We start from the raw sequence: 14139 nt of genomic DNA, 5'->3' as shown, positions 1-14139 counted from the left end.
GTGGAGACCGGTGCAGTCTATTGTGATCACCCCCTCGTATTTCTACCCACCGGTGTACATTACTGTCTAAAACCAGTCTTCTACTGATTTATCCCCTCATTCTAATCTTGCTTTATGCCAGAGTGTCCAAGGACCTACTTGTGTACATTAATGTCTAAAACCAGTCTTCTAGGAATTTATAGCGTAGGTGTAGTTGCTTGTGAGTTGGGGGAGAAAGAGGGAGGAATGGTGCGGAATCCCTGTACCTAGCTTTGAGGAGGCGATGTAAACTAAATCTCTCTCAGTTCGCATGCACTCCAAGTCGATTATACTTCGCTTGAGCAATTCGTTTGTTTTGCAGTCGGAAAGGAAAATGAGTCAGTAGGACAAATAATTCTGTGCTGATGATTTTCTCTATCATTTAAACTGGAGGCTGCACTGTGCTAATAACAAAAGATAAGATCCACTCAGAACGTTCCACAAATTTCTTAATAAAATCATGTACAGAGAAATTTTTTTCCAAACAATCATAGTTTCACAGACACAGTTTCATTGCTGGCTACTTCACTATTGACAGTCCACACAGTCATCTCATGGACAGACGGCTCCGAGCTTGTCCTGTCGCCTTCATTCGTTCCTTCTGAGCTCCTCTCCACCTTCTCACTTTCCTCAGCAATGACTTCCAGGCTGTCCTTGAGAGCCTGACCTTTGGTCTCCCGTAGCAACAAGGTGGCAAAGCCGGAGACTGCCAGTAGAACACCTACCACCACATAGCCACGTACCACCTCCTTGTCTGTGTCCTGTAACATCATCACAAGTCTGTGAGCATGGAAGGCCAGACTAAATCTTTTCCATTTTTTCTCGCGCAAAACAAACCCAGAGAAATTTATCTTGCAAAAATTTAAACAAAATTTTCTTTGTAATAAAGGTCTCCCGAAGTGCAATAATCTAAACAAATGAGCTCAACTTAGTACAATCAGGCAACTGGCGATATAAACAATGAATGGGTTTCAGAAAGACCAAGCAAAATGTAAGAATTTCTGTTGAGTTCAAAGAGTCTTCGCTGATGTAATTATGGTATTCTTTGGCTAATTTTGCGTTGGATTGTATCTAGTTGAGCATGTTCACTCATACAAAGTCGGATGACCGTTCTCATATCATACTTCTAAACTGCCCGCACTGGTAATATGTGTGGCTTGATAAATCAATTTTGAAAAATAGATGGTTTTGTTTTGAAATGTCTCCTTTGACCCTAAAGATGGCTGAACAACACGAGGAGTATACGCTTGTCAACGGCGTCTACAGACAGGTAACACCGTGGCATTTATAAAGGTAAGCAGTACACTTCATCTGCATTATATCCCTGATGATAAAAATGGGAAAAGGGGATGGGAGCAGGATATGGAGACTGAGTCCGGTTGGCTCGAACGTGAATTGTTTATGAGGCAACGAAGAGACGGACACGATTTCAGATGCGCATGTAATCTTTCCTGTACTCAGGGTTAGGAATAAAGACACGTGTAGGTATCTAGGACACGGTTTCATAAGTAATAAAAAACGATTAAACTATGGCTTTCCATAGTTTTGTGGATCCTTGAGGGGTTAACTAATGTTTCTTCTTACCAGTGGAATTAACAGAAAATGTCTATTAACAGACAATAAAAAGTAAAGAGCTATCTTTATTCACACACACACACACATACACACATACATACAGAGTGAAGGTGAGGTGTTGTATGTCACACATCACTACCTGCTGCTCTTTACATCTTGTTAATCGCTTTGAACTCGCCTCTGTGTGGGGGAAATTCGCTATATAAATCCTATTATTATTATCATTATTATTATTATTCACAAAAAAAGCATCGAGTCACCATATTAAGCAAAACAGGTGCTAAGGCGCCTCCCACGCGGGATATTGTGTTGGATGCTCCATATCCCAGATTCCTGCAACACCAAAGAACTATTCCGTCCACAACTATTAATGTGATTGATTTTTTTGTCATTCATGCTTTAAGACTAAATCAACTTAATCAACTATATCTTGAGTTTACAGTCATGCAGCAGTTCTTAAACGTACATTGCAATGAATGCCCATAATAGTTTATTTTATTTGTTTGTCCTTTTCTGCATTGCTTTGTTTTATTTCAGTTGTGTTTTATATTTTCTGTCTTTCTCCTGTGATTTGCTTTGTATGTTAACAGTTATTTTTCTCACAGACCTGATAACAGTGGGATACTGTTCAGATGTAAATGTTAGAATGGACAGACGAGCCGCTCCTACTGCCAGCTTGCTAACCATGGCCAGTCCCATGGTGATGACAGCAGTTTTATCTTTAGGGACTGCAAGCAGAAGATAATTCTGCTCATATGTGGCTTTTAGAATTACACATCTCTAAACAATAGTTGCCAGGAGCAACAGGCATTTGAAGCATAAAACAAATCACAAAATGACAAATTTAGCTATATGCATCACAAAAAAAGCAAAATCTTACATGCTTATCACTTCAAAGGTTCGTTTCTTACCTGTAAGGTCAACAATAAGTATGCTGAAACTGGACAATGAGCAGATCAGGGAGAACAAAAAAATAGTCCAGCGCCGACCCAGTCTACAAGACAAAAAAAAACAAAAAAAAAACAAAAAAACAAAACAAAAAACCCAACAACAACACCAACAACAACAAAAAACGCTTTTAAGAAAGTTCTGACAAAGTAGCAAAACTACTTTTTCAGAAATAGAAAAAACCACAAACATAAGTCTGGAAAGAAAACGAAACACCTATATAGCTAACGAAGTTGTTTATCCGTCAATGATAATTGATAATTTCTCTTTTCGTTACCACTAGTAATGTTAGTTTTATATGAAACTGTAAATACCAGACGATATGTATCCTTCATCTACTTTCAAAGGTACGCAACCACGATCATAAACATCCTAGACGTGTCTAAGAGTAGCCTCCCATCTTAAAGCAAATTTTAACATCAATGCATGAAAAAGCTTTTGCTTGTGCACACCGCCTTACACTGACAAACGATAAACTTATATATTAACGAACTACTGATAGTTAATTTACAGATAGAGACTGTCGTGATTAAGTGCATTAGAATTAAAAAGTGTATAAACTTTTAACATGACCTACCTTTCGCTGAGGAAGACTGTACTGAAATTGGACGGTATCTCTACAGCAGCCATGAGAAAGATGTTAAGGTAAAGATTACCACTAAGACCAGTCACTCCGAAGGAGATTCCATAGTAGCAAAACGACATGCAAAACCTGTAAACATTTTATCACACCTTAGCCAAAAGATGGCATCACAAACGTCAACAAATTCTTTTAATTCAAGATGGCTTGTACAAATGTTGACATACAAAGTCTGTTTACTCTAGATGGGTGTAATAAAAACATTGACATATAAAATCTAATAAAGATGGAGTAAAGCTAAAAAAGGATAACCTGAAACATTCCAAAAATATTATTTTAATCTCTTGCTTCACTTCGCGCACTTTCAAAATCTTACCAGCCTTGGAGTGAAACCCATATGCAACTCACATGTTACATTAACAATGGCATGCCAAGGACTGTCTCACCACATAAAGTTGAGAACGAGCGAGGTGAAGGCCATTCGCCAGCCTCGGTAAACATCAATGTACGTATAGCGACGGCCTTGACCTGTCTTCTGCTCCTTCTCCACGACCTTGCGCAGTCTGTCCAGCGTGTCGGGGGGCTTCTGGCGCCTGTTGACACGGGCCACTAACTCAATCACTGCCTCCGCTTCCTCAAGGCGACCTTTGACCGCCAGCCAACGAGCGCTCTCTGGCATGACACTGAAACATTTATAAGACGACAGTTTAGTCTTTGGTCACAGTGAAAACTATGCGAAGACAATCTCTTTTTAAACTATAATCACATCGGTTGATGTCAGTCTTCCTTCTCTTAAACAAAACACTGATAGCTATAATTATATCTATATGCATGCGATAATTAAGCAAAATTCATCTGTACAGACAAGTTTGCATATTCTATTTTTGGCAAAATCATACAGGCACACTCATGAAGGTGTGCGTCAACAAATCCTTCCATAGTTTTAATTAATCAGCAAAATGCAATATCTTCCCCCTAAAGTGAAACATGTGAACTTACAACCAGGTCAGAAGGAATGGTACCGAGAGAATGGCCAGAGCGATGTGGAGATAGCTCCAATGTGGAAACAGCCAGGCTATCAAGGAAAATAGAAAAATGCCGAAACTCCAGCCTGGGATAAACGCCACCGTCTTCCCTTAGAGAAAAGGGGGTTGTGGGGGATGGGGAATTACAGATCAGTTGCACGACGATGCGAAAAGAACATTTACTTTCAGCATATTTCTTTCACAATGTAAAATTTTAAAAAATAAACAATTTTTCCTAGATTTTTCTATGCTTTGTTCGATTAATCTATCACATTTTTCAAACTACACTTTTGTAATTGTATTCTAATATTTTACACTATTTATTATTACTTGGTTTCTGTCAATGTTACTCTGAAAACGGACAATATAAAGCAGGACAGCTGGCAGACTGGAGAAACCACCATTTAATTAGCTTCTTCCAAATAAGTGATAAGCTGTCAGGTTTCGTCGAGTCCAATACAAAACCTGTTAAACCAACATCCGCAATCAAGGTCCTTGATCTAAATGAAGTAACAAGACAAGGTCAGGGCGCACCTGCCGCCATGCTGGACTGACAAACTCCAAGGGAAATGAAAACGAGGCTACGAGGTAGACACCCAGGGTGACGCCAGTCAAGGTGCGCATCACAGCGAACATCTGCCAGGAAACGGAGAAAGCCGCGACTACACAGCAGACTGTGTGAGTCAGAGACGTGGCGTACACCGTCAGGCGCCTCCCCAGCGAGTCGGACATCTGTCCACCCAGCAAGGCTCCCACCAGCACGCCCGCCATTTGCAATGATGTCATCATGGGCTTGACGTAGCTGAGGTCACACACAAGGGACCACTGCCAAAGACACAGGTAACAGACATTTACTTGTTTGAGATCCTAGATAAAAGCTGTAACGATATGTTTGAGGAATTATTATTGGTGACAATGAAATTATTATCCATCAGCTCACGAGCACGTGCACACACACACTGATTACACTTCACTTACTCACCTCGTTGACGACGGTTCGAACACTGTCGTCAAAGATCAAGTTTTGGCAAGTCTCGTTCTGTCTCGTGCAACTGTGAAACGTTGCGTTGTCTCGCGACCAGTTGCCATAAGAAAAGATGCTGCCACTTGGTGGTTCACACCACCAGTCGGGGACGAGGCCAACGAAGGACATTTGCATCATGCTCCAGGCCACAGGTAGCATTCCCACCTTAAAGGCTGTAACCATCAAGACCTGAAAGCGCCCTCTGGTGCCGGCTTCCTCCATCAGGCTCTCCATGTCCAAGAGGTCTCACGTGATTCCACCGTTGATGCCTGCAGTACGGTCATATAGATATATGGGATTCATACAACCGAGATAATAATTAATGTTAGTAACCAGGGTGGAAGCTGTATAGCAGCAACCACCTCCAGTTTCCACAACAAACCCTCATTTTAAAGCAATAAAGCATACGTATAGAGGTTATTAACAACAAAAGGAGAAGAGCATGTTTTTCTTTATTATTGTTGTAGCTGTCAATAGTTCAAATTGCATCCTCTAATTGTTCTTTATCTTCACCTTCATAGCACCTATGTATAGCCCGATAATACAAAGAGCTTTACCCTGTATTTCTATTACACGCAATACAAACATCATATTAACTTCTACCTCCAAATTGTATGAGTTTTTATTACTATTTTATGATGTCCTCAGCTACAATCACACTCACCTCTTGTTTGACTGGACAAGCCCTGCGAATATCCTAAGTTGTGTTTTCCCCACTCAGGCCCTCTGTCAAAGAGGTCACGTGTTGTGGCAAGAGGTCATCTGCTACGGTGACAGGTATTATTGCAGTACAGGTGAGCTGCACACCTTGTCTTTACGCGTCGTGTCTTTATACCGACTCAGCTGTTCTAATAACCAGTTTCACAACTTAAGTGCTCTCACCTTATCAAGATAGCAGAGTTTGTAGTCAGAAATATGTGTGTAGGTTTCTGTCGTTATCTATGAAACTTGAATGCTCTCTCTCTCACACACACACACGTTGCTGACACGAACTGTAGGCCACTGTGATGGGTGTCCTGTACTTTATTGCTTTGTCGGAGGAGTCCACGGACCGGGACAGCCTTTCACAGACAAAACAAGTAAGGATGCCGCCGTCGAAGGCCTGTATCACCACAATAGTAATTATCTTTGGTGTATTGTAATATATGCACACTCACGAGCAGTCTTTAAATCATTTTAGTCAACAGCAAAAGCAATGTAACCTCCCCAGACTAGGCCGCTAAGAAACTCATGGGAGACTATATAGCTATATAGACTGTAGAGATGATGTCTGAACGACTGCCGGAAATGTTCACTTGTGAGTACATCTGCGTGAAGGCTATTTTGATATTTAAATACACCTACACTGGTTGAGTGACAGAGAGAACTTGCGTGTGTATATGTCTAGTGGTGGACGTGATGATATTAAGTGAATTTGTTCCTTAGTGGTTATTTATTAAAAAAAAACTAGACCTCGACACTGAAGTAGGTCATGGCCATGCATGTAACGGCTTTAGCTTTGAGGGAGGTGGCGACATTTTGTTTATAAACATTATTGCCGATTCCTCGATTGTTTCACCTTGTGTACATTTGTCATCTGCTAAGCATACAGTGTGCTGCAAAATAAAATAAAAAATACTTAAAGCAAAACAAAGACACGTGTGTGTGTGTGGAACATCGCCGGAATGCAATAAACAATTAAGTCACGTGCGGTCGGATTCACATCCTAGCAGCAAGGCCGTTTCTATGTCGTTTGTTCGTGGTCCGACTAAAGACTGGATGCCATGATACCCTGACTTCCTCTCTTGTCTCCTTGAAGTCTCTGTGTGGACAAGTGTCCGCTCAGTTTCGTCCCTAATGAGACATGTTTAAAGAAAAAAAATCATCTGATCACCATGAAAATCAGTCTGTTGAAATAGGGGTCAAACCCTTTTATTTGTGGCCCCTCATCCCTGACATGTGCTTTAATTAGTGCATTAATTTTAATCTCTCTCTAACACACACATGTTTCATTTTCTAGAAAGAGTCAACTATGTTTCTCCCCTGCAATGAGCACGGATACAAGAAACCCAGTGGTTTGAGTTTTGATGAGTCGTGTATGTGATAAAATTATAGTCAAAGCCACAAGAGGGCTGTATAGCAAACGCTGATCGACCTGAGCTCTCTAACCAGCTCGAGTAAATCATTCAGGTCAGCCACACTTGTGCTCAGTTTTCGTGTACATCCGTCTTTGCCGCCGCCTAAACGTGTAGCTGTTATGTTTATCTTACAACCGTTGGTGGTGACAAAGATGAAGCAGGTGTTTGCATGGGATTTCTGTGTTGGAATTGTAATATAATTCCGTGCGTTGCCCACGAAACATTGACCCACTCCCTCAAGCTCGCCTCCTGCTGGTGGAGGTAGGGGAGCGCGACGTCGACATCTACGTCTACGTGAAATGCACGTACATGTTTTTCATTTGACAAACACGACCCAGTGATGCCTTTCGTAGGAGTCCTATGCATGGTTATCTCACGCATGTTTTGTTTTAGTTGCCTAACTTGCTGACCTATGTCCGCTTTATCAGTGAATACTGACGAGTAGCCAGCGATTACTGTGAACGTCTGATAAGCTTACACGTATACATGCGGCTGTCGTTCCTGTATCATGGAAACTGAGCAAAATCTACACCCGTTTCACGCTGATTTGACAAGCATATGTTATTTAAATACTCGGGTGTCTTAAAATTAACAACGAAAGATGGAGGTGCATTTATCATAAATGTTTTTAACCGCATATGTGTGTGTTATGCTTCTTTGGGCTGTCTTTTTATCTCCAGCTTTAATTAGCGACATCAGGTTGCACTTGCACCAGACATGTACTGAAGGTCACATTCTGTAGAAAAAAGAAATCCTTTGTGCAAGAAATCTGGAATCTGAGGTTTGGGTCGGCAACCCCACAGAATGTTTCTATAGTGAGATGCCGAGTAGAATGATAACCTTGAAATAATGAGTCAGTAAACTTATCTCCTATCTAGGACAATCTCTTCCGTTACGTTCATACATTAGCGCTTATGTCCACCAGAGTGGCAAGTAATTATACTGTATTTGAGTCAGTTCTCATAAAAACGAAAAAAAAAACCCCAAAACAAATTTGCTCACGCTGTTCGTTGTTGTAAACACATGCGGCACGTTAGCCGTCCTTGTCATTTTTTGTTGTATATATTGTAAGCAGGTTGAAACCAGAATAGCTGACCCAGCTGCAGCCTTGACGGAACATATAAAATTCCGAACAGCAGCGGCTACAGTTTCAAGCTGAGGATATTATACTAGGAGGTAACTGTAAAAAGTAACGATAACATAAGCAAAAACTGTTATCAGGTCTAACTTGTGCGGTTTGATTCTCGTCGGATCTGTCCGTTCCTGAGACTATCCTCTGACGATATATGATGCTATATTTATATTTGTATTTCAAGTGGCTTTGTTGATAACAACTTATCTGTTAGAGACTTGTAGGCTCTTTTATATCTTCTAAAGATGGTGTAAAATATAGTAGTCATTTGGCCTACTTTTCTTTTGCTTGATTTAAGACACATATATATATATCTTCAGGACATTTTTCTTTAATTAACTTTCCTTCCCACAGGTTGACGATCTTCGTGCCTATTTCAAGTGCGGGGAATTCAAAGTTTGGCTATTTCGAAATGGTATGTGAAATTTCTTTGATTCCCATAACTAACAACAATAACAAAAGTAAGCTCATGAGCAGGTTTCAGCGGAAGCTGCACATGCCGCTAAGCGTAGACCTGTAAATGGGGACTTTCTCACCACCATTACTTCGAGAGCTCTATCTTCATTAGCAAGTCGGGTTCACAAATATTTGCGAGGTACTGCAGAGCGGTCAGGGACATTAGAAAACCACACAAATTGACATTTGACCTATCCATGTTAAGATCAACATATTGGTGTGTGATTTTAAGTAGCATACGTCAGTTAGCATCAGCAGACCGTCAACACTAAGCGTAGAGCAGACGACCAGAGAACTCTCCTATTTATAGAAGTACTAAAGGTCGGTGGGTGTTTTCTTAATGCGTAACGGCAACTGTGTGCGCAGTTCGAAGGTATCCGCTCAAAGTTCTGAAACACATTTTTCCTATTTGTTGGTTTCTGTTGTATTAGGATTACAGTTTTGTAATGTTTCCTGCACAGCCTATAAACGTCTTTGTTTAAATTCTTAAGATTTTAAGAGCGGACGTCAAATAGGACGCGAGACCTAGGCAGATCACGAACTAATAAATAAAACTATATAACTAAATATACGATGAGCAGATGATAGCCAGTCAATCCCTACTACCACGGACGTGTATAGTTCGTGGTATTGTTACTACTGCATTTATCCTGCATCTGTGACTGTTGAATCTTATACCGTTAAATTTAAAAAAAAAGAGAATAGTTACTAACTTAACGCAGAAGAGTCAGCAGAAAAAAAAATGAAGAGGGTATCGATTTTAGTAGAATTAAGGTGTAATGTTTGTATTTTAACTTAATGTAAATAATGTGAAATAAGTATTGTTCCAATCCACTCAGTCTTGCTACTTTAAAAAACTTAATGAACAGGACCTAGAAATAGAAGAATCTGTCGGCAATGAGGTCCAGGAAACTGAAGGAGAAATGAGAGTACTGAAGCCACTGTCATGTTTGATACCTGGTGCAGGTGAGATTGTGAGAGAATTTCTTTTTTTTTTTTTAATTGATTGAATGGTGCACATTATAAATTGAGAGTAAATTTTGTTACTCCAGGCAAGAATATTATTTCTGTGAAATGCAATAGAAGGACTTGTATAGAAATGCAGTTTACTTGACAACAGTCATTTAACAATTGTTAAGTTCTTATGATTTCAACATTTATTTTGACATGTTCTTTTACAGTAAAAAATGTCTGCCTCATTATCCTAAACAGACCCTTGGAGAGATCACTTGTGAAGCATGTTTGGTCATGCTGTAAGTAAACATTCTTGCTTGCTGTTTTCTACAGCTTTAGTGCAATGCTTGTTTTTTTTTTATGACATTAACATACTTTTAATTGATCGTACTTTCCTTAAAATGTAAATAATGTTTTCTGGTCAATTATGAATAAATATATTTTAATCATTGATTCTTTAACATTGTTGCTTTATAAAAAGCCATATACCAATTTATTTCCTAAAATAGCACTGTTCAAAGCCGTGTCAGATGGTGCTGCTGACAAACTGCTTGAGTGTATGGAGGATGAGAATGAAAAGTTCACTCCAGATCTCATATCTGGTGATTTTGATTCAGCAACGAAATCTGTAATTGATTATTACAAACAAAAGGTTGGAAACATTGACAATTCTTGTTTACATTTTACCCAGCATGCATGATAAATATGCACAAGTTTATGATAATTTTTTTTAAATCTTAACTCCATACTTGTGCACAGTGGTGTGGATAAAAAAAAAAAGCTTGCAATGAGAATACATGAAAGGCCATTAACTGAACCTTCTATATATCTTATGTTCTTTTGCTTTATTTTCAGTCAGTCAAAATCATTGAAACTCCAGATCAGGATGAGACCGATTTCACCAAATGCCTCCGTATTGCCATTAAGGAAACAAAATCAAAGGAGGTATTTTCATGTTTCCAATGAATTCCAGCTTTACAAGATATTTAAAAAGTTACAGAAAAACAACAATTTTCTAATCTGAAATTTGAAGACTACAGCAAAATATACAACTGGTCAAATGTATGAACAGGAGAGTTGAATGGCTTACCATTACATATACATTTTGCAGTGTCTTAGTTTTAGTTGTGAGAGAAAGTATGCCCAGAAAGCATGAAGTTCATTCAAATTTGGGGAAATATTATATAATCTGATCCAAAAATATTGTATACCTGCTAGCCTTTGACTTGCTGCTTAAAAGAGGACAATTTTACAATATGTGAATCTATATTTAAATTTGTCTTTCAGGTGGTTTTGTTGATAACAGCTTGTTTGATTTAAAAAACTTGATTTATTTTATCTTCTAAAGATGGTGTAAAATAGTAGTCTATACTTAAGCACAGATTGAAAGTTTCAAGTGGATGCCTATTCTATAAAGTTCTTTTTTCCTGTTGGTTTAACCCTAATGCTGCTATATCACTAGAGGTCACATGTGATACAGTCTCAATCTACTATATGAAGCCAACAATAGAAAGAAACTAACATATTGTAGTTAAAAAAAGCTCAGTCCTGGTATTTCTGCAAGCTGCCTTATCACCTTACTTAGTTATTTGAAATTTGTGTAGTTTGAGCATGTGTAGAATGCAAGTTGTTTAGAAGGGGGGTGGGAGTATAATTCTAGCAAAATAGGTCTTTTGATTAGTATGATGATTTTTTTGCATATTTTAATAGCTACCATTTTTAGCGGCCATTTTCTCGGGGAAAAAGTGGAGACCATTCCTAGTTGCTATTGAACTGTTCTTGAAAGATTGTAATCAATCATCATTCTGGTACAAATTGCTTTGCACTCTCAGATTTTTTTTAATGCAACACTTGTGGCATTTTTATCTTTGCTTTAATTATATCTTATATATAAGTATATTTCACTACAGAATGCTTCAAAAGGATTTAATTTTGTGCACGTTGATAGGCATATGTTGATGTTTTACATGTGGTGGAATTTTGTTCTTGCTTTTTAGGAGGTTGGTCAGTATGTGGTGATTGGCTGTATTGGTGGCCGCTTGGATCATCAGTTTGCAAACATTGAGACGCTGTACACGGCTCTCTCTCTAACCACAAAGCCAGTCTTCCTCATTTCTGAAGGCAGTGCAGCTTGCCTTTTGCGCCCAGTGAGTACCTTTCTTTATTCAAGACTGATTTAAAGATCTGTTTAACACAGGACTAAACGTGTCACACGATCCATAGCATCAATGTTTAGTTCTCCTACTTGCATAAAATATGTTTTTGCCCATTTAATGTTTGTAATTTTAAATTGGATTAAAAATCATTTTTAACGAAATCTTAATGAAACCCTTCAGGAATGTATTCAATGCATACAGTTGCTTGTAACCTTGCTTAGCGACGCAAGTGATAATGCATGTTGGACTAAAGGTAATTGGTTATGGTAGTACATGAAGACTGAATTGTTAACTGTTTTTGCAGTTACATCTTTCAAACATCATTTGTTTTTATTTAATAAGTACAATATTCGACACGTACATGACATTTACTATACCACAGACCTGTCATTTAAAGACACTTTTCATTCTTAACAACACATCCTTTTAGTAAAGAATGAGAAACAGGTAGATGTGGAGGCAGGAAGAAAAGATGTGGAAAAAGAGTGAATGGAAGATAGAAGTAATGAGGACATTCCAGCTTACATTATTTGTCTTTATATATATTAATAGTTAAACATCAAAATTAAACTAAGCAGATTTTTTATATTTTTGCAAGTCTACTTCTTTCTTTGGTAAAAATGTTTACCCCTTTCCACTTGCCATTTGAATGCAGAATTGCATAAAAATCACAAGCTATGATAGCTACAATAAATAAAACTTATGAAATGGTCTTGTGGTCATTGATAACTTTGCAAAGGTTTATCTAAAAATTGTGAATCCTGTTAGGTATAGCTTCAGGTGAAGCAACTCCTGATGGGTTAGTCTTTCCTGATCTGAGGAGAATCTATTACTAAGTTTGTTCTGTAATCAGTGATTTCTTCCAGGGCAAGACACTAATAGAAGTAAGCACTGGCTTGGAAGACGACTGGTGCGGGCTGATTCCTGTAGGTCAGCGGTGTGCTCATGTGTCTACAACCGGCCTGAAATGGAATCTGAGTAGGCACATTACCAATTAATTTGTTGCGAACACTTGTTCCATAATTTACTATGGAGTAAAATCACTTATTTGAAAAGATAAGAAGTAAATTTTGTAGATAAAGGGGAAATGATAGCAAATTTGTAGATTCATTTGAGGAAATAATCTTTTCTTGTGGGCTTTGACTATGGCAAGAACGATAGCACTTATTCAGTTTGCGATAATCACTCACATGAAGTGTTGAATATTTAATGATCCTGTATACAAGTCCTACAATTATTTTATTTTTACCACATTGTGTGAATGTAAAAGAGGAAAGAATCAAGCACTGTCGTGTTGGAAACTACCCATACTAGCAGTGTGCAACAAATATCAGAAACATCAATACACAAAGGGTTGCTTTTGAAAATTGTTAGATACTAGAAGTATTTACTCTGTTTTGATCAACTTTGCAGAAGACCAAGCCCTGGGATTTGGAGAACTAGTCAGTACTTCAAACACATATACTGATGACCAAGTGACAGTGGAAACTGATCACCCACTGTTGTGGACAATGGGATATCGCTTGAAATAAATGTCTGAATAGTGAATCCAGATCAACAGGACCTTGGCCTCAGTAAAAGCTGGATATTCTTAACAGTTCATGGATATTTCCTGTGATGCTTTTTCTGTGTGCGTGGTACTTGCATGAACAAAATTTTTATGCTCTGTAATGCATTGCATGATATACTTGTAATTTTATCCAGTCACTATGCAAGAAACTTAAGAAGTATTTAAGTATATTTTTCAACTTCGAAGATTTGCCTAAATTGCTTGCTCATGAATCCCAAGACCTGCAAGCTTTAAATGTGTAACCTATGTATTGTATTTTGTAACTCCTACAATTAAACTTTGAAATTCTATCAAAAGCTAAATCCTGATTTTTGTTTTCAGAGATTTTGTGCAAAATTCAAATATGAATGGTCAGCATGTAAATAATATAGTAGTGCGCATTAATGGTCAACATGTAAATAATGGATTGCTGGGAGGCTGCATTTTCCTCACAAAAATATTGCTCAGCTAGTTGCAATAAGGAGAGGACAGACAGGAGAGGACAGTTTTTTTTTTTTTTGTTTTTTTTTTTGTTTTTTTTTAAGAATAGCTTGATCAGTCTATTCATATAGTTGGGAATATGTCCGGTATGGTTAGCATATCAA

At 38.3% G+C, this 14139-nt stretch overlaps 2 protein-coding genes across 6 annotated transcripts; one reads left to right on the top strand and one right to left on the bottom strand.

Annotated features, from left to right (window-relative positions):
- Positions 1–472: 472 nt before the first annotated feature.
- Positions 473–6125, bottom strand: LOC112556169 (organic cation transporter protein-like). 2 transcript variants are annotated; one of them, XM_025224920.1, is made up of 10 exons: positions 6053–6125; positions 5129–5439; positions 4681–4971; positions 4121–4251; positions 3568–3804; positions 3119–3253; positions 2505–2587; positions 2201–2321; positions 1854–1926; positions 473–779 (listed from the first exon to the last, which is right to left on the bottom strand). In XM_025224920.1, the coding sequence occupies exons 2-10, from the start codon at positions 5402–5404 to the stop codon at positions 507–509; spliced, it is 1620 nt and encodes a 539-aa protein (XP_025080705.1). In that variant the 5' UTR covers positions 5405–5439; positions 6053–6125; the 3' UTR covers positions 473–506. The 2 variants fall into 2 exon arrangements, with proteins under 2 accessions (XP_025080705.1, XP_025080704.1); XM_025224919.1 differs by lacking the exon at positions 6053–6125 and adding an exon at positions 5835–5969.
- On the top strand, positions 6126–13863 carry LOC112556175 (thiamin pyrophosphokinase 1-like). 4 transcript variants are annotated; one of them, XM_025224931.1, is made up of 10 exons: positions 6126–6249; positions 8363–8463; positions 8774–8834; positions 9745–9841; positions 10057–10128; positions 10339–10481; positions 10685–10774; positions 11827–11976; positions 12852–12963; positions 13399–13857. In XM_025224931.1, the coding sequence occupies exons 3-10, from the start codon at positions 8832–8834 to the stop codon at positions 13515–13517; spliced, it is 786 nt and encodes a 261-aa protein (XP_025080716.1). In that variant the 5' UTR covers positions 6126–6249; positions 8363–8463; positions 8774–8831; the 3' UTR covers positions 13518–13857. The 4 variants fall into 4 exon arrangements, with proteins under 4 accessions (XP_025080716.1, XP_025080715.1, XP_025080717.1 ...); XM_025224930.1 differs by lacking the exon at positions 6126–6249 and adding an exon at positions 6357–6467 and having other exon boundaries at positions 13399–13863; XM_025224932.1 differs by lacking the exon at positions 6126–6249 and having other exon boundaries at positions 8360–8463; positions 13399–13863.
- Positions 13864–14139: the final 276 nt, after the last annotated feature.

The sequence above is a fragment of the Pomacea canaliculata genome, linkage group LG2 (assembly GCF_003073045.1).
Source record: "Pomacea canaliculata isolate SZHN2017 linkage group LG2, ASM307304v1, whole genome shotgun sequence".
NCBI lineage: Eukaryota > Metazoa > Mollusca > Gastropoda > Architaenioglossa > Ampullariidae > Pomacea > Pomacea canaliculata.
This window is presented reverse-complemented; position numbering and strand designations above follow the sequence as displayed.